The sequence below is a fragment of the Mugil cephalus genome, chromosome 13, assembly GCF_022458985.1.
Source record: "Mugil cephalus isolate CIBA_MC_2020 chromosome 13, CIBA_Mcephalus_1.1, whole genome shotgun sequence".
Lineage (NCBI taxonomy): Eukaryota > Metazoa > Chordata > Actinopteri > Mugiliformes > Mugilidae > Mugil > Mugil cephalus.
Window position 1 is genome coordinate 20608363 of NC_061782.1, and position 19622 is coordinate 20627984.

Sequence of the window (19622 nt, forward strand, 5' to 3'; positions counted from 1 at the left end):
GGGCCATGAAGTGTGATTCATCGACGGCAAGAAAGCCCTGACATACATCAACCACTTGTAGCGTTCACCCATCTTTCTGTCTGTCATCATTATCCCCCCTTATTCCATAAATCGCACGCCTTCCTTTTTGTGCTCGCTCGTTGTTCAGTCACACAGGTGACACGCAACATTTTGCAGGAGCCTCGGTCCTTCACTACCACATCTTTATTCGTTCTGGACTTAAAGGCAGGCAACGCATGGACACACACTTCGCGCCAACACACCCACACGCAGGAATCCACACACCCTCTCCCCCCTCCAGGCTTGACATTCACACAGCGCCACAGCTCCGCCACATAAGAGCTCCTTTCCTGTGCCGCTCGCCCACCTGCTGCCCGGCGAGCCACAACGCGGAGACAGAAAGCATCTTTTCAACCTTTCCGAGCGCTTAAGTGCCACCTCTCTGGTGAACGTCGCTCAGAATGTCTTCCTTTGAGGATGCGGTTCTTTTCACGTACGTAGAGCTTCTGGCCTTTCAAATTCAGGTAACTTGGGGACTTTTTTTTTTGCTAGATACAGTAACACTACTTTCAACAAAAGTAATCGAAATACCACACAAAAACGTCCGGATGAGCCGTTTTCAGCTGTCACAAACGTACAAGTTTATTTCGTTAAGGTGGGATCACGTAGGAGTAAACGGTGAACATTTATAGTAGAAACATGCAAAGTGTTCTGGTGTTAAGAAACCAAAGAGACTGCATCTGTATGAGTCCCAGACGATGAGGGAAGTTAAGGGCAGTTCAGCAGAAGCTGTGACTAAGACCTCAAGACTCGCATCATCAAATATGGCGACTGCATGTCCAAATATGGACTTCACAATTCAGACAGATGACCATTTTTCTTTTTTGCAAGTGTGCACCCTCTGCTTATGGTGGCAGACCTGTCCTGTAAGTTGGGGCACATGGCACATGGACTGCAGCTGATTCTCATCCATGTCTCCGTGATGCTTTGGCTCGTAACTGGCAGCTGCAGACGTACAGTTATATTCATTATGTACTAAAAATCCTAAGAACCAGTGAATGGTGAACTCTCTCCGAATTTTCCAAGGAAACGTGGCTGTGTGCCCGACACACAAAAATCTCTGTGACAGACTGTGTTCGGCGCGGAGCCGGATCCTGCGCAGCCAGTGAGCGTGCACACGTGTGAGATGTTCTTCATGCCTGATTTCTAAACATATCTGACCCGTCTACTCGACAGGATACTCAAAGCTCACCTTTTAGTTCTCAAAGTGTTTAGCTCTGTTTACTGCTTGGGTCCCACATTTATATTTTCTTACCGAGGTCCTCGTCACAAATATTTTAGCAAGTTTCTTGTTTTTGTTAGAAATTCTGCACTGCTCAGTGTTGGTGCCCTTTATTCTGTTTGTGTCTCTGAATCAAAAATGAACTAATCCCATTTAAACAGGTTACAGCCTGGCTGTAACTAAGCCGGTTGTTTTGGCTCTAGTTGTTCATCTGTTCTAACTTTATAATGGTTGTTGTTATGTGTTGTGCAACTGATAATAAGCTGCCATGTATTTAGCTTAATAGGCAACCCAAGAACTGTTGTTATAACCTGTGGACACTTAATCAAACAAGTTCAAACAGAAACCAGCCTGTTCACAAAGCACGACAGACAAGTCAGGGAGACCAGTGTTCAGCACCCTGAATGACAAGAACATTGCTCAACCGTTCCATGTTTGTCTGTCTCTCTTCAGAAGTGGACGGACATTGTTGGAGACGGCTGCTGTGCTTTTATGCGCTTGATGCCCCTCGGTTACTGTGATCGAGGCTTTGCTCCGGCTGCGTCTCAACAATACTCAATCTCAAACTTTCATTTCTTTGATTACATTCCTCCGCCTCTCCTCGTCTTCCTCCCCTTTCCGTCTCCCCCTCGCCTGCTATTTTTCCTTCATTCATCGCTCCTGCCTGGTCTGTAAGAAAAAGTCCTTCATTTTCTACTTGCTTTGTCATCCCTGTCTTCTTTGTGCATCCTAGTCCAGCCCTAAACGTTCTCAGACTCTCACTAGCTCTGGTAAAGTAGTTCTCCAGCTCAGCCACGGGCCCCTTGTCAGAGAACAGGCGGTCCAGGTACGCCTGGGCGTACTGGTCCGAGGTGATCAGGTCCAGGTTCACAGAAGAGGACGATGCAGGGGCGGCGTCTCTCATTCTTCTCCCTGTGGAGTTCAACTCAATTCAGTTAAATCAGCTGAGATCTGCAAAAGCGATGCCGCTGGTTAATTCCCTGCAGCCTACCTGTCTCTGCCTCCATGCCACACAGAGGGATGGTCACACTCTTTCCCGTCTCTCTGTCTGTCACGTTGAGTCCCGTCATCGCACCCTCCTCTGGCAACTCTCCAGAAGGGTCAGATGTTTCCAGAAGCCCCCCTCGACATTTCACGACACATATCGTACTAGACTTATATCGCCTGGAGTGGGGGAGGTCAGGAGGGGTGACGGGACAGTTGGAAGAAGAAATAACAGAAAATTTCAATGAATCACTTTTTTTTTTTGCAAAAACAGACTAATTTCTGGATGTGTCACATTACGGCCGACTTGTGTAAGATTTCCTTTATTCGTTCATTCAGTTAAACATTAGAGGGATGTGGTTGAGATGCTTCCCGTCCTAAAACTCACTGATTCCAGCTTTAATGTTCCTCCAGTTAAACTCTAAAGCTCTGGATTATGTAAGGTACTGCAGCTATTGCCTGTCCGCCTGGATATTTTTACTGCACGCGGAAAGTCTAAATGTAAGCTGAAAGTATGAGGCTACACTTCTCTGACAGTCTGATGAGATTTTTTTTTTTTCTTCGTGTTTTTCTGCTGTCATACTTGGAGCGAGCTGCAGGAGAGCTTGTCTCCTAACAGGCAGGCAGTCGGGCTCAGTGTGGCTGTGGATTCCTGTCAGTGTGCTTTATTAGGTTCCTGCCTCCACTGAAGTGCTGTGTGTTGGCCGTCTGACACGGTCTCGAAAAAAATCAGTGTTCGCACACGGGCTGTGTGCTGCGCGTTACAGCGGGTCGTCCGCCAGCTCTCCCCAAAAAACTTTTCAAACAGAAAGCAGACGCCAGGGGTGACAGTGTGAGGGGCGGTTGTATAAGTACGTTCTTGGTCACAAATGTTTATTCAAACAATAAAACGCAGCGTCCCAGAGCTCTCGCTGACTTTGGTTACATGGAACAAGTTCCTTCAGCATGACTGGATTCATTCTGACCAGATTTTCCGACTTTGCTCTTTACGTGGTTGGCAAATAAAATGATAAGATATTTGTGTTTATGTGCCCCGAAAAACACCAAGGCAGAATAGAGCTTCTCTGACATGCACAAAGTCGTTCTGCAGCTGTGGAGCATCAAATCTATTTGAAATATAACACGAGACCAAGAATAATCTTTGACAACGCAGACTTTTTTTTCAATAGAAGAAGACGATCAGAATGGACCTCACATGGTCTCAAGATGATCAAATATTCGTCTGCTAGTTGTCTCGCTACCTCCATGTTTCTGTCCCTCCTGAAAACTGGTTTATTTCAACCAGACGGAGCTAATAGTTTCCTGTTATTGAATGCGTTGTCAGACGTTTAAAAAAATTCTCTCTGATTGTGACGGTCTGGTCTGATTGAGATGATTGCACGGTTCGTTTTTCTTTCTGATTGAGCTCTTATTAATTATTACTAGCAGACTACTAGTCTCTCCGTGAACGTAGCCTGTGATGAATTCACATTTTTGGCCATTTTGAAAACCTGAAGTATTTGAAACTAAGCCTCGGTCTAACTTGCAGCCCACTTTAGAACCAGTGAAGACAACACATGGACACAGAAACGACTGGTAGGTTTTACCTGTAAGCGGGTATGATCTGTGCCAGGTCTTCCTTGTACTGCTCCAGTGCTGCCCTTGCAGCGAGGGGCTCAGCCTTGCCCTCCAGACCTGCCAGGTGAACCAACATGTGTGTGTGAAACGCTGCTCCGCTGGCCCAGTGCCTCAGAGACCTGGAGACACAGACAGGCGTGACGACAAAAACAACGCACCATCACCATCCACTTCCTTTACTTTGATGCTATTCTACCCCATCTTCAATTTTCTGTACACTACTCTAATATATGATGCTGTTCTTTGCTCCACTGCTTCACCGTGTGCTGTACTCTCTCACCTGGAGTCGCAGTCTCCCCCCAGGAGACAGGTCTTTAGCTGGGTGAGGATCAGGCTGAGCTCAGCCTCCAGTCTGACTGAGTCCTGGATGAGTCTGCTTTTATCGCTCAGGCTGATCCTGCATCGCTTCAGGTACTCCTCCATCACCTCCTGAAGCTCCCAGACTCTCTGCCGCAGAGAGACATTCAAGCATGTGTACGCTGGTGTTCATGCAGCAATGATGATTTCAAGAACTTGAACCTTTTATTGATATTCTTTTTAAATCAGAGTTTAGAATTGACGGTATTAACCTGAAGGATTACGAAGACAGCTGAAATGTAAAGTTGCAAACAAAACCATGTACACTTTCTGAACATGTAAAGAATTACACACTAAATGCTCTTAGATAATTTTTACAAATCGTGATATATTGAAATGTTTTTTTGCTGCACTGAACAGTTCTAACTCTATTTTTCAGGGTTATAAACTTGAACTGTCTTTCTAGCAAGAGAAATATGAACTAAAACTTGGTTCAGGTAACTGTTGTAACTTCAATGAACTGCTATTAATAAAGTAATTGCTTATGCTGCATATTTATCTTTTAATTCATAGTTAATCTTTAAGTTGTTCTTCTTCCCTCGATATTTTTTCTTACCTGGGATGATGACGACCCCCCTGACTTCCCTTTCCCGCTTGATGACGGTTTCGATGATGTGTAAGCCATGTCCATCACCACGGTTACCACTAATCCCACCAGGCCCGCCACACGCGGCTCATCCGAGAAGGCTGACAGTCGGCCAATCAGATCCTTCAGGTACGTGGGCGCCCTCTTCCCAATGTCTTCCTGCAACTATGTGAAGAAAGACGTACAGTAGGTAAAAGAAAACAACATTTATTTGCTGTTATCTGTCTCAATAAAATAAAATTTTACTCTCCAGTCTTTCTTTATATGAACAGCATTTTGTCATCGTTACCATCATCATCATATTGGTCCTTGTTGGTTAGGTGTTAGGCAATTTGTAACCTCTTTATAATCTCCATCTGGACTCCACTTTTAATACAGAGCAGTGCTTCTTTTCATTTCAAGGCAACATCTTGCTGCTGCTCCTTTTCATCTCAGTCTACACTTCACAGCTGAATGGATTTAAAGGGGATCAGTGTGCGGCTCATCTGCTGTACTTGCTGTATGTTTTCTAGTTGCTCCGTGTCAAATTAGCATTTTGTTTCTTTGCTGCATCATCATTGTCACTTATAAACGTTAACATTATAACCGAGTGAATTACACTGATTATCTAGGTATCCTGGCACATGTCAGTAGGTAGAGGATAGTGGGCAGCAAGTGAACATTTAGTTCTCAAAGGTGATGCTTTAGAAAAGAAAAAATAGACAAGTGGAAGGATTTCAGCGACTCTGACATGAGCCAGATTGGGAACATTTTGCTCTGGCATTAGTGTGGATGTTACTCAGACATATAGCACCTCCAAATTCACTAGGTCCCAAACTGATCAAGTATCTGTGGGATGATCCACAGACGCCCCTCCCCTCAACCCACAGGACCTAAAGACCCCCACTAACAACATCCTGTTTCCAGACACCACAGGACACCCTCAGAAGACCCATGTCCACCCTCTGGTTTTAATGTTGTGGCTGATCGGCATATGCTTAAACGTCACTAACCTGGTGTAGCTGTTCCTGGAGGTGTGCCTGGGAGACATCGTGATTGGCCAGCAGGAGAGGGTGGACGACTCCAAGCTCAGGTACAGCACCGCCTTCCAACATGGCGTCATAGAGGAGGGAACCAATCACATCCTTCACTTGAGAAAAGTCTTCCTCTGATGACAACAGCTGGCCCATGATGAATTTTTATATTTGTGTGTGTTTACTGAAGAAGAAAAAAACGATACAATTAACATTAAAAGTCTCCAAAACACAAGCAACATATGTATTTAATTCGTAAATTGAATTTGTAAATTACCTCAGAAACAGCAGCCTGACATGTGCCACTAACATTCCAGTCACTCCTGATCTCTCTCCCTGCAGTGGGCTGTGTTTTTGACAGTCAGGGCTCTTCTGTCTACCCACTTCCCCCTTTCTTGCCCTGTGCCCGGCATGCTGCAGCAACGACACTCGCCAAGACAACACGGCAGCTCTTTTCAGCTCAGCAGTAAACCTAGATCTCCCCCTAGCTGCAATCACCCGAAACTTCATCTGCTCCGGATCGAGGGCTGCAGCCTGTTAGCCAGAGTGATCTCAATCTGAGACGGTTTTTGTTGCAGCACAGAGGATTGAGGCCTCTGAGAATAGCTATTTAGCACCCTTTCTTATCTTAAAGTGATGGTAGTGGAGCCCTCCTCCATGAAAGGGGTCCTTGGGAATGAAAGTAATAGCTACAAACTCTTTATGACTGTGTTAAACAGTGAAAATTTAGGCCAAGGGCTTTCAGCTTTTTTATTTAGCTAAATGGAACAGCGGCCTTGGCGGTGGTGTGATGTTGACTTTTTTTTTTTTTTTTTTTTTTTTTTTTTTAATTCTTAAAATATGGGGCAAGGGGATTTGGGATTTTCTGTAGTGTGAGAAATGTTCTTTGTTAACTGGGACAAGGGCTTGTGCACTGTCTGGTTACAGTTTTGTGAATATTACAGCCGTGTTTAAATGAAATGGCCTCACCGAGTACGTCAGATTACCGAGGATATTTAAATCATGCATGTGATTATGTCAGATACTATTAAACTTTACCAGATTGTGTCACTAAGTAGCAGATGGTGAAAGGACAAAGCACAATTCAGAAAATCAAAGCTATAAGCTTAACAATTGTACTTCATATTTTTTGTTTAATGTTTTGGCCAATCTGTTGACTGGTTTAAAAAAAAAATGTCCTGTGTACCTGCATCTTATGGAAGGCCAGGGTGAGTGAAATAACATAATAAATCATCACTAGCTTCCTGTCGACTCCTTTGTCCTTCAGGACCTTGTCAGTCTGCGTATCAGCTCACTGCCACAGTGTCACATCTTACTGGGAAAGTTTTGAGTTTGGGACGTAAATAATTGTTAAACATATTTGTTTTCTACAGACACTGCTGGTGTGACAGGAATAATTGAAATAGTGGACGTTTAACGCAGCAGGCACAAGACAAACATTCGTCCACATTTCCTCCTAAACTCTCCGTGCACCTTTCCCTCCCTCCAGTCCAGCTTTCCATCCGGCTCTCCCCCTCTTCACCTGCTATTGCTGATGTTGATAGCTTCTGTCAGCTTGTTGCAGCGTTTGCCGGCTGAGCTGTGCAGCTGGAAGAGTACGTAACCCTCTCTGAACTCTCGCCCTGTCCGTGGACGGTGGGTCTTGTTGACACACTTCGCACTCGACGGAGAGCAGTAAATATTTAAATGTGTTCGCGACACGAACCCACATCAGCACACGGAAAGAGGCGCGAATGTGCAAATATATGTGTATATAAAAGTAGTGACGAAGCTTTTCTCAATCTCTCGCACAGCTGTCTCTTTGTAAAGGTCTCATTTCCATCTGACAGCGAAGTGAGGAATGAGAGAAAGCAGAGGAGACTGTAGGCTGAAATGATGAGAAAGAGACGGGACAGAAAAGGAGGACAAAGAAGAAGAAAAGCAAAAGAGCTGGAAGAGAAGAGAAGGTTAAGAGCAAAGGTGTAGTTTATAGAAGAGAGAAGTTGGAGGAGAACAACAGATGGACTCAACCTACTCCAACCATATACACACCTACCAGACTCCTGAAACTTCACAGAATATAAATCATCTCTGGCTGAATGTGTCATTTTATAAAACTGATGCCACTCAAAACTGGAATTAAAATTTCTGTTGGAAAACTGTTTGCCCTGGGTGGGAAGCTGTGTCACATCTGACTATTGTAGTAAGTGTGTAGATCAGAGTGGAGTGGGGAGAAAGGGAGACGACAAAATATGTTTTTATATGTCTTAGGTATCGTGAAAAATTGACCCTGTTCTTTTCATTTAGCTTGGGGAGCCCACTGTGATGCATTCAGGGACCAATGGGAAGTCGTATCAAATATTGTTGTATCGTGTGTGATGTGAAATGATGTGTCTTTGTCTTGTCAGACCAAGCATGGTTCTTTTTCATAAACATTAACAAGTTCGCCGATATTGACATGCTAACGTATTTAGCAAAGATGGAAGTCACTTACTTTGTCTTTCTTCTTTGTCTCTGTCTTCTCCATGGGATGGAATCTTTATTTTGAGGATGAGGCCTAAGGATTATATTTTGGTCCTTTAACAGAAAATATCTTTTCCTAACTAAAAACACTAAAAAAAAATAAGAGATTGCGTAAGACATGTGTTAAATAATAAAAGAAAATTGAGGGAGACTCTACTGCATCAAATTACATCGCTTGCTGCCCTGACTCCAAAACAGGTCAGCAACAACATTTAGCCAATTTTTATAAGTCAAATTAGTGTGAGTGGAAGTCAGCTTATTTTTTATCTATCCGGAGACTAACCTCTGTACCTTTGCCCTGCTTTGCTTGTGGTTTAGTCGGTAATGTCTCTCTGTAGACTCTACAGACTGTACAGTCTAGTGGTTCAGTGGTTAGCGTTATGGCCTCGGCTACATGGTTTTGGGTTATAGCAGTTTCCTGTGTGTCTCTGTGGTTTCTCTCCAGGTGCATCCTCCCACAGTCCAGAGACATCCATGTTAGGACTGTGGGCCTGAATTGTCCATCAGTATGCCTGTCTTTCTGTGCTAGGTTTGGGATGGACTGGTGATTTACTGAATAGAGTCCAGGCCAGTTTGACAGGATAAAGCAAACTGATGGACAGATGATTTTATTATAGAGCACTGTACATAAACACTTTGCATCCAGGGCTGAACTACATTTCAACATGATTAAATTATTATACAAAGTCCCTCTTTAATTTGCCTTATCTATGCCCTTCATAAATCTGCATGCTCCTTCCCCTCCATTTCCCCCCTCGTTTCATCATTTTTAATCTTCCTTTCTTTTCTCTTCCATCCTCCATTTCATGCCCTCTTTCTCTGCCTTCATCCACCACACTTCCTCCTCCCTCCCATCGTTTGCAGAGTGTGGAGGAGAATAAAAACAAGTTTAATGTACAGTAATGCATCACGCCGTGACTGGTGCGCGGGGCGGCATCCATTTTGTGAAGCTGCTGCGTTCACTTAGCGGCAGCAGGGCTAATTATTGCAAATGACAGCTGTTGAAAGGAGTATTAATGTCTCCTTTCTACATGGATACGTCCGGATAGCATGGGCTGATGAAAGTAGTCACAGGCTAAACTTTAAAGGGGGCTGCACAGAAAAGCAAAGCCTGTGTTGTTAAGTGAAAGCCCCATAAATCCAACTGGAACATTAATTAAAGCTGTCACTGCTACCTTTAGCCATCGTCATTTATCTTCCAGCCCAATAAAGTTTGTTTCCCGAGGACTTTGATGTGACAAGGTGTCTGACTGCGCTATGCTAGGAGGTCACTATGGTGCCCAGAATGTGTCAGTACTTTTGAAAGATTGCTATGAAACATTTTTTTTTGATATTAGGAGTTGCTGGCAATGGCAATATTTGATATTCATTCATGAAAATGTTACAAAAAAAGTTGGGACATTATGCTAATTAGTTGAGCTGGAACAGCCCAAGTAACTGCGTTTGGCATCACATATTTAGTTTGTCACAAAGACATCTTACTTACTGTAATTCTTCACATTGTCACAAGCATGCAACCACATCGTGGCGGGTTACACCAGCCTGTCAACATTTGAGGGGTTTTATAGCATGAGGCAACAAGCAGAACACTGTTCATCAAATAAAGTAAAAAGGATTAAATATGTTTGGCGTCATAAAAATGTCACAGAGAAAAGATGGAGATTAACGAGGGAACCAGGAGGAGAGACTGAGATAAGGATTTAGGGTAAGTGTTAATTCATATTTGGAAGGAGGATCTTTCTGTTTCCAGGATAGATAAGAAAAAGGTTCAGTTTTCTGCTGTAAGATTAATTAGTTTAACTCTCGGCTTCAGAGGAGCACCTGTTTTTTCGCTGCCTCCGGGTTCTGCAGCAGAGTTGTGTGTACTGTAACTGCCCAAAAGAATCGTGTAAAAAAAGCCTTGTGCTGCTGTATTATTTTAACCTTTATTAGAAAGACAATCAATATAAATAATTCTCACAAGTTCAGCTGACACATTTTTAAAGTCACAGGCTGAAAAATGTGAGGATTAATATGCATATTGTTCCGGTTTATGTTTAATACATGCTTTTGTTTTCCTCCACTGAGTAACGGAGACCCCTGCTGGCCAAGATGACACATGGTTTGAAGATTTAGTTCCGGTTCCGGTGTAAACAAACGAGCCAACATGGCGCCTTACATCAGTCAACTGAAGGAATAGCAGTCTTCTGCTAGACGACCTGACAGTTAGCGGACACTTAATACATTTCATAACATGATGAGTGAATCGATAAGTGAAGGGAGCGTAGTTCGTTACTACTGTACTGCCGGTAGCGGGATGGAGCCTTTTTTAATTGACGAAGTGAAGAGAAAGCTAGCAGCACAAGACGTAAGAGCTAGCTGGAAACAAGAAACTCACGGGCACAACGGCAATTCCGAACTCCATAGGCGTTTTGTTTATATATCCAATCAACATAAATATTTTGTTATTATGAACAGTGTACACATTTCGTAGTTCAGGGGTATAAATAATTAACTTAAACATTTAACTTTTTATATTTGTCAGTTAATTTGTATATTAAACTTCCCTCATTAAAGTCTAAGTATGCTAGAAACAAGTGAACTGTATAATTTGCATATGATTGTCAATTTAGTGAGTTGGACAATAACAGCTGTATCCTTATTATTAAGGATATAATTGAAGTTTCTATATCTTTCAGTGGTAATGACATCCACTGCAACACTTACTTATTAGTCTCAGTATCACTTTACTCAGGATCAGTTTGTTTCCTTGAATGTGTGGACCAGAGACATGTTAAGGCGTCCTTAAAGGTTTGATGTAGATTTTCTCTAGAGTCAGTGTAACTCTTTAAATACTGCCTTGTTCTTTTATTGTGTGTATTCAGGTGTATCAGATGCCGGGCAAGGTGTTGTTCAGCTCCTCTGCAGCCATCCACAAAGTCAGTAACCTGAAGGCAGCTGAGAGACTCTTCCTCTTGTTGAAACAAGACTCACCTTTGCGGTTGTCAGTCCACACCAGCCCAGGTACCAGCGTGATGACACACAAATACCAAAATATGCAGTAAACACCAATGTAAATATCTGTTTACTTATGACTTTTGCATTGATGTTTGTATTGTGTTCTCTGTGATCGGCAAAGCAAAGGCAGCCTCTATGCTGCAGTCAAGACTCCTGGATGACAAGAATCAGTGGACCAGTGCTGTATTGACGTGGAGCCGCCTGCAGGGGGAGCTGACGGCCAGAAGAACTACTGTCAAAACATCAACTTCTGCACTGGGAGTGATCAAGAGGAGGGGGGAAGAACGAGGGAGTGATCCACAGGAGACGGAGGAAGGGAACGAGAGAGAGGAACAGAGGGAAGAGTGGGAGAAGTGTCTTGTAAAGTCTAGAAAAAGTGAAGGAGAGCAGAGGGAGGAGGAGAGCGGGAATGGGAGGCTGAGAAGTGGTGAACAAAATGGAACACAGACACTGGAAAAGAAGAGAAAGAGGCATGATGAGGAAGAAGTCGAGGAGAAGAAGCGCACTATTTGTGACTCTAGTAATAAAAAGAATGCAGAAAAAGTCAAGATGCTTGAGAGAGAAAGGAGAACAGAGGAAGTTGACAGGACACAAATGGAGTTAAGCAGCGACAGAAATAAAATAACTGAGAAAGGACCCATTTGTGATCATGCAATACCAGGACTGGAACACAATGTGGCAAGCAGGAAGATGACGGATGACATCAACACCAATTTTGTGACAGAGAGTGTGGAAAATGGTAATAAGATGGATGTCTTTTTCGTCACAACTTGTATAATGTTGACATTTTAGGTTAACAACTGTTTTTGCTTCTATTGATCCTTCGTTTGTATATGTTTCATGTTTGGCTTCATATGAAGTGAGGACTGCTGGAGAAGGAGATACGGTCCCTCTGAAAACCTGCAAGGACAAACCAGAACAGCCTTCTTGTATCCCAGTAACTTTTAGGATTAGCTGCAAATGTACTGGATCTACTGCTCGATGCCTTGGCACACAGGTAGTGACACAGTAGTAAAATGTAATATCTATCGCTGTCATATATATATCTATCCCTCAAAGAAATAGCTTGGGACGTTTGTGTACAGTAGGAAAGAAAAATCTTGTTAAAGCTGCAAATTACAAGACTTCCAATGTCTCAGTAATCACTTATTTGTTATATCCTGTACACTGAAAATATCAATATGTTATGTTCATAATAATATTGCCTGTTCTTATGTCTAATACAGGAGGTGAGCAAAGTGATTGGAGTGAGTCTGTGCAGACTGTTGGGCTGGAAGGCGGACCTGAAGAATCCAGAGCTGGAGGTAAACATGTACTGATTATAGAGTAAAATATTAAGAGGGTTCTGACTGGTAATATTTTCACATAAAATACACTGCTGATTCCTTTCCTGTCATTTCAAATGCAGATAAATATCTATTTGAGTGATGACCACTGCCTGCTGGGGATTCCACTGACCAGGTTACTGACAGAAATATGGATTATTAATTACTGTATGCTGGCTTTTTTGGACAATGCTCTGAATGTGTATTCTCAGCTACAATTTTAGCTCTTCTTTGTTTCAGGTTACCATTGGCTAACCGGAGCTATATTAAAACCACAGGACTGAGGTCAACAGTAGCCTGGGCCATGGCCTCACTGGCTCACATAAAGGTAATAAAACTGGGGACATGCCACTGTATTTTTAATATTTGTTTTTCTAAATCTAACTTATTAAAACTAAGAAGGAACAAGGTTGTTACATGCATAGTTTTGGTTTGTGTGCGGTATGAAAGTCAGAACGCACAGTGATCCAGGGAAGTTCACAAATGTTCTCTGATTAGTTATTTCATCCCCTAAAAAATGCAGATAAACTCATTAAATGTGACCATTCAGCTGCTACACTAAAGCTTTTAGCATAATGCTGGTTGCATGTTTCTTGGCAGTGTGTGCGCGCTAAAGAATTTGAATACTGCTCAAACTATGATGCAGCGCTGGGCTTCAGTCCCACTGTGTGCAGTTGTCCATCTGTATGTACTGTACGTTTTTCTCCTGTTTTCTAGCCAGGCTTCCGTGTCGTCGACCCAATGTGTGGGGTGGGGACCATCTTAATGGAGGCGGCACAGGAACATGAGGTCAGAGCTTAAATCCACGGAGCACCACTGCATGTCAAGTGCAGAAATGTCCTGGACAATTGTCTTTTGGGACTGGACAAGACAAATGCAACATTTGATGAATAGTTCAGTCCATTTAATACAGTTGTGGACCCGTTTTACATGTTCTGTAAGTTAATATAAAGAGTATTGTTGCTATTTGCATTAATTCATGTTTAACTAGATTTTTCTTCAAAGTGCACACTTAATATGATTTAATGAATGACTGAATATGTCAGAGGTGTTGTTTTTAAAAAATGAAACGTAGTTCGAACTTTTGTGCAGCTGGGATACAAAATTTATAATATTGTGACCCTGGGATTTTCAGGAGGCCTGTTTCCTGGGTGTGGACATCGATGATGGACAGCTGCAGAAGGCCAGTGAGAATGTAGCCTTCGCAGAGCTGGGAAACAGGATACACCTGCTGAGAGCTTCGTCTATGAGTAGGAAACCTGCACAAAATAATCACATGAAAAATTGTAAATTTAAATTTGGACACTGATCGGGCACAAAATTAAAACCACTGACAGGAGAAGTAAATGGCATTGACCATCCAGTGACAATACAATGTTCTGCTGGGAAACCTTTTGACCTGACATTCATGTGGATGTTACTTAGACATGTACCACCCATCTAGACCAGATCAGACACCCCCACCCCATAGCAATGACACTCCTTGATGACAGCAGCCATCCCCAGCAGGATGCAGCCTGACACACACACACACAAAAACAATTTAGGAACAAATCAAATACTAGATCATAAACTGATCAAGTATCTGTGGGATGATCCACAGAGACTCCTCCCCTCAACCCACAGGATTCAAAGACTCCCACTAACAAACTCCTGTTGTCAGGACACCCTCAGAAGACCCATGTCCATTCTCTGATGAGTCACAACTGTTTTGGAGGCACAAGGGAGACCTACACAATATTAGGAAGGTGGTCATAATGTTATGCCTGATCTGTGTTTTTCTTTTTGCATTAATCTGACATGTTCCTGTCCAGGCGAACCTGCAGTGAGGACCTAAATGCTTTAGATTGTTCAGTAACGTTGTGTATTATATATTAAATGATTTTAAAGGTTGAAGGCATTAAAAATATGCCACTTAATTTATAAGTGTATCATAAAAAGTTACGATATCTGTATCAGCTAAAACCCACATCCAAAAAGTTATTTGTATTGGAGTTTTACTAAACACACCATGTTATTTCCGTGCATTTCAATGTGTGGTCACTTGCACTCAGAATTATTTTTATAAAATGCCATTATTATATATCAAATATCCTTACTCTGTTCTGATTCTTATTAAGAGGTGTCGGCCTATTGGGAATCCTATATAAACACTACAGCACGTTATTACAACTTTTAAAGGATTCTTAGTGATACTGCTATGAACCAATTAATGTCTCAGAGAAAAGAAGTCACGAATCTCATGTCATGGTGCCTTTTACTGACTCTGTATTCAGTATAGCCTTTTGAAACTTTCACTGAGCATCTAGATTTATATGCCTTGGATGGGAATCACTGAGTGGGAGGTGACTTTGGCGTCTGCTGTCATGTATTAAAATACCTCTTGGCTTTGTGTGCAGTGCTACCTCTGCCCAGCTCCAGTGTAGACTGTGTAGTCTGCGACCTGCCGTTTGGCAAGAAGTTTGGCACCAGAACCAAGATGGCTGCCAATCTGCCACTCATCCTCACTGAGATGGACAGGTTTGTTCCCTCTGTGTCTCTTTTAGTTGTTTCTTTTAGAATTGTCCAGTGAATCTCAAAATGCGCGGTCCCCAAGTCACTGTATTAATCGGTAAAGATCCAAACTGTATGAACAAAAGTTTATAGATGTAAAGATTTATGAAATTGTTCAAACAATAACGTAGGGAAAGAGGTTCAGCTGCTGTTAATTTTACAAATGTTTGTGTGTCTAGAGTCCTCTGTAGTGGTGGTACCCTGGTTCTTCTCCTGAGTCCTCAGTTATCCTGTGTCCTCAAGAAACTTCTGATTCAAAAAGACACTGGACCGACATCTCATCAGGAAATGAAACTTCTAGCTGGGGTAGAAAACTGTTTACCTCCCACAAAGCAGCAGACCTCACCTATCCAGGAAAAAGAATCTCAACACGGCCTTCATCCTGCTTTATCCTCGCTGAAACACCAAGCAACTTTTAGAGTCAGCTTAGGAGCAATCGATGGACTCATCCATAAATATATCAAAACGGATGCTTGATCAGTGTTACTAGAAATTCAATTTCAAAAGAATTAACTTGTTTTTTTTTGTGTGTCTTACGATAAAGGGGTTATGTTTGAATGTCATTTTACTGTAAATGCACTGAAACATATTTATGCTTGTGTACATTTTTATTGCAAATTATGTAAATTACAGTTGTTAAATTTAAATTGATCTTGCGAAGTGTGGATTAAAATCTTTCTGTTTTCCAACAGTGTTCTTCTCCATCTCTTAAATTGTGTGACCTTACTAATCCACGGTAACTGACTCCAGTGATGATTTAAATCTTTGCTGGAATCTGCAGTTTTTCCCAGAGGGGAGGAAAGTGTACATTTGTCTGAGACCTTGATCATCTTCTAATTAATACATATTTGGATCATTTGAGAGATTTTAGAGGATTAGGATGATGAAGTTCATGCTAATGAAGGAATATGTAGCCCAGGAATATGTAGCCCAGTGTGACTGTGGTGGAGCGGGTGTGAAGGGTCCTCTGTGGTCACGGTGGCCTTCCTGATCGCAGAGCGTCTGTAAAGTTTTATTTTGCTGCCCTAGTTTGTTGTTCAGGAGAGTTTGGTCTTGTGTTTGGTAGTGAAACAGTTAAACCAGGATGAAATGTTAAATGTGAGAATGGATTCAATAAGTAAACCAGGGTTAAAATGTTGATGTTAAAAGTCCTAAATTTCTCAGCAGGTGTAGGTGTTGTTGTGTTTCTTATAAATAGTGTCAGTGTGCTGCGTGAAGGACAGACAGGTGTCAGTCTCAGTCCCCCGATATTTAAGACTAGACCTGTTCTACCAGCTGTCCCTGGATGCTGAGCGGCTGGAAAAGAGATGGTGTCGTTGTTGCTTTGTTTCTGCCCCCAAAGCACAACTCTTTGGTCTTTGTGGTGTTCGGATCGTGTGAGTTGTCTCAATGTTTTGACCAGGTTGTTGGCTGTCTGCTGGCATTTGGATTTGAATTAATACATAATAGTGTGATTCATTGTTTTTATACTAATGGAAAAAAACAAAATGTTGCTAAATGGCAATGACGAAGTTTAAAGTGGTGGGATTTTTGCCTACAACACAGACCCCATTGGTTGAACCACATTGTTTAAGCCCTACTTAGTCCAGTTTTGCACCCAGGGGCTAATCAAAACCACATACAGTTTGTATTTTCAGTCATTTCCTTTACTCATATCAATAAACGTACTGTTATTTTTTTGGCTTGAAATCTGGCCTCTTCTTTTTTTTTTTTTTTTTTTATTGCAGATCCAGTTAATAAATCAATATACAGTGTGTATCCCATAAATTCAGACGTTTCTCTGTGATGTTTTTCACCGCAATAAAATAAAATATAACTAACGTGCATTTGTTAATTTAAACTGTATTTTTATATGTTGAATGTGTTTGTAAATATTTTCATTTGAGCAGCTTCTTCTCCCTTGATAGACACCAGAGAGAGGCTACGCCATGATGTCCATTGCGCATGCTCATTGCGCAGTGGATGAGTGGAAGCCATGTTGGAGATACAGTGGGTTCGGGCTGGGATTTTCTGACGCCGTATGTTTTTCTTAAAATATCCGTTTCCATACATTGTTGGGGTTCGTCAACCGCGCGCTATCGGCGCCGTAATCGGCAGTGGAAATGATGAACTCCAGTGTCGACCTGTCCCGGCGGAATCCGCAGGAGGATTTCGAGCTGATCCAGAGGATAGGAAGCGGCACATATGGAGATGTGTACAAGGTAAAACTGCAGTGAGGGAACCAGGGTCCAGGGGTTCCATTTTCGGACATGGACTCGTTAGACACCACTGGTGGATGTATATCTTCTCTTTTCAATGGCTGTATCATAACACCAGCTAATACATGCCTGGCTATTATTAGATCGTTCCGGATAAAACGCCATACCGACTGCTTCGGTTCGGTGTTTACGGGTGCAGTGTTTAATCTGCTACTCGTGCTATAAATCCACACATAGCCAAGACTGCACTTCACTGATGTTCTCTGAGTGGCATTGTTTTGGCCCTTCTCCGCGACTATTTGCTGACAGTGTGGACATCCGGGTTCATGTTATTGAAATATCTTTTAGCAATTAAAATGCCCGGGTACTGAAAAGTCATAAATAGTTTAGTAGAATGATATCTGTAATCTGCGTGTTGGGCGCATACCTTAAATCTGTTTTTGTCGAGAAGGAATCAGGTTTATTTTTAATTGTCGCAAATAATATACGAATTCTAGATTATTTTTTTAAGGCATTTAATGAGCTCTGATCGTCTAAATGTTGTGGCGAATTGCTACTATTAATATATCAAGCAGTCCACCTGTCCGATAATAGACGTTTAGCAGTTAGCTAGTCTCTCAACGGACGCCTGGTTAGCCCGATAGCATTGAGAAGCTAGCTAGGCGTTTAGCTCCTTCGTGGGAAAATTGTGAGGAAATGTCAACAAGCGGCGATTTACTGACACAGGCGGAAGCAGATGCGATGTATTAATTTCAATAATACTCGTAATATTGTCGAGTTTTTGTCGGGTTTGTTAAAAGTGTCTCCTTAGCCCAGACAGAGAGTGACAGCTGCCTGCCTGGGGAAAGTCTCTGGCTGAAGCTCCCAGGACTGCGCCAGCTAAAAACAACATTGTTAGCAACACATACTGCCGTTATTATCCTGCTTTTTAACACAAGTAAAACAAGCTTGAGTTACCAATGAACTGGGATGCTTATTTCTTTTTAGGCTCTCCGACGTAGGTGGCTTTTTTTGGGTGTTATGTTTGGTCCCACACTTTGCTCTCGAGGCCCTGTGCTGGGAGCAGAGAGTGAGTCTGGGATCCAGTTCCTGGATTGCATCTAGCATCAACATGTTTATCATATGGCACGCATGAAAAAGTAGGATTCGTGATTATATAATAAAATTGAGTTATGTACAGTTTAGGAACACAGCTAGACCATCGTGTAGCATGCAACATTTATAACATTACTGGAAACTGTGAAGTAAAGCAGCAGGATGTTACAACGCATGCCATCATGCAGCAGGATCAGGCCCCTATAAATTCACCAACACAAGTCTACAATACTGTATTCACACTGTGTGTGACTGCACTGTATATAGGGCACCCAAAAGTGAGAGAAAACCAAGAGAAACGTGCTAATATTTAAGGGAATTTTAATTCCAAGTGATATCTCCCATACCAGGTTGATCTGCAAAAGCGGCTCTTTATGCCGTAAGATCCAAGTTACGCATGTTAAACATCTACGCTCTCGGGTTTGTCGTTGTTTGTGTAGCAGTCACTCTGTTGTGGAATTTAATTTAACTGCTGTGCGAGGGGGAAGCTTTTGGCAGCCCGTAGATTCATTAAACACTTTAATGGGACGAAATGGTGTTTGGTTAACCTCTGCGCTCTCTGCGGTAATTACAGGAATCCGAAAAACTGGAGATGTGAAACATTTCCAGTCTTTTTAGACGCGTAACTGCCTTTAATTCTGACAGTAAACCCTAAACACCACATGTCATAATTTATTTCTTTTTGGTTGTGTGTTTTCCATATTGTGATCCTCCCTGCTGCAGCTAATCTTGTTAGTTTCTAATTTAGGTTCAGTATCTTGCCATGTCGCGGACAGATAGGTCCGAATACCTTCAGGAGGCCTGTAGCTCAGAGCTGCCTCGCCTGCCTGAACTGACACAGCTGATTAATGTGCTCTGATGTCCGTTTAGAAACAAGTATTAAGTGTGAAAATCATTCAGCTATTGAACATAAACACGATTTATGACATCAGAGTTGTATTTTCTTTCTGATATCAGATTTATCCATTAAAAAAATTCCGTAAAAGCTACATAACATCAGTGGTTTTCTGAAGTGACAGTGTTCAAACCTGAAACCTCTAGATTAAAGGATGTGCTCCCGAACACCAGGGCTCTTGGTAAACCTCACCGATGTCTATATTTGGTTCTACCACT

At 42.3% G+C, this 19622-nt stretch overlaps 3 protein-coding genes across 13 annotated transcripts in view; 2 read left to right on the forward strand and 1 right to left on the reverse strand.

Moving 5' to 3' along the window:
• Positions 1-616: 616 nt before the first annotated feature.
• LOC125018354 lies at positions 617-6656 on the reverse strand. Its single transcript, XM_047602166.1, has 7 exons — positions 6117-6656; positions 5819-6023; positions 4797-4991; positions 4164-4330; positions 3853-4002; positions 2274-2446; positions 617-2194 (listed from the first exon to the last, which is right to left on the reverse strand). The coding sequence occupies exons 2-7, from the start codon at positions 5993-5995 to the stop codon at positions 1773-1775; spliced, it is 1284 nt and encodes a 427-aa protein (XP_047458122.1). The 5' UTR covers positions 5996-6023; positions 6117-6656; the 3' UTR covers positions 617-1772.
• Positions 6657-10484: 3828 nt separating this feature from the next.
• On the forward strand, positions 10485-15902 carry thumpd2 (THUMP domain containing 2). Of its 2 annotated transcripts, XM_047602282.1 has the most exons (12): positions 10485-10688; positions 11206-11344; positions 11460-12077; positions 12199-12335; positions 12565-12642; positions 12747-12799; positions 12904-12991; positions 13381-13452; positions 13799-13913; positions 14267-14411; positions 15063-15183; positions 15396-15543. In XM_047602282.1, the coding sequence occupies exons 1-11, from the start codon at positions 10575-10577 to the stop codon at positions 15172-15174; spliced, it is 1671 nt and encodes a 556-aa protein (XP_047458238.1). In that variant the 5' UTR covers positions 10485-10574; the 3' UTR covers positions 15175-15183; positions 15396-15543. The 2 variants fall into 2 exon arrangements, with proteins under 2 accessions (XP_047458238.1, XP_047458237.1); XM_047602281.1 differs by lacking the exon at positions 14267-14411 and having other exon boundaries at positions 15396-15902.
• A 1255-nt stretch (positions 15903-17157) lies between these two features.
• The window catches only part of LOC125018668 (mitogen-activated protein kinase kinase kinase kinase 3-like), a 42542-nt gene continuing 40077 nt past the window's right edge, over positions 17158-19622 (forward strand). For 9 of the 10 annotated variants that reach the window (XM_047602718.1, XM_047602720.1, XM_047602719.1 and 6 more), the window contains exon 1: positions 17158-17417. In XM_047602718.1, coding sequence (XP_047458674.1) covers positions 17319-17417 — 99 coding nt within the window. In that variant the 5' untranslated portion in view covers positions 17158-17318. The remainder of the gene's footprint in view (positions 17418-19622) is intronic. The other variant, XM_047602728.1, reaches the window with a different exon arrangement.

Bases quoted from the DNA above. Each gene is read 5' to 3' on its own strand.
- LOC125018354 (XM_047602166.1), bottom strand. From the start codon at position 5,995: ATGGGCCAGCTGTTGTCATCAGAGGAAGACTTTTCTCAAGTGAAGGAT. The intron at 4,331-4,796 runs GTAAGAAAAAAT...TCTCTGCGGCAG, and splicing joins GGGGGTCGTCATCATCCCAG to AGAGTCTGGGAGCTTCAGGA. The intron at 2,195-2,273 runs GTAGGCTGCAGG...TGAACTCCACAG, and splicing joins TGGCATGGAGGCAGAGACAG to GGAGAAGAATGAGAGACGCC.
- thumpd2 (XM_047602281.1), top strand. From the start codon at position 10,575: ATGATGAGTGAATCGATAAGTGAAGGGAGCGTAGTTCGTTACTACTGT. The intron at 11,345-11,459 runs GTACCAGCGTGA...TGATCGGCAAAG, and splicing joins GTCAGTCCACACCAGCCCAG to CAAAGGCAGCCTCTATGCTG. The intron at 12,800-12,903 runs GTTACTGACAGA...TCTTTGTTTCAG, and splicing joins CTGGGGATTCCACTGACCAG to GTTACCATTGGCTAACCGGA.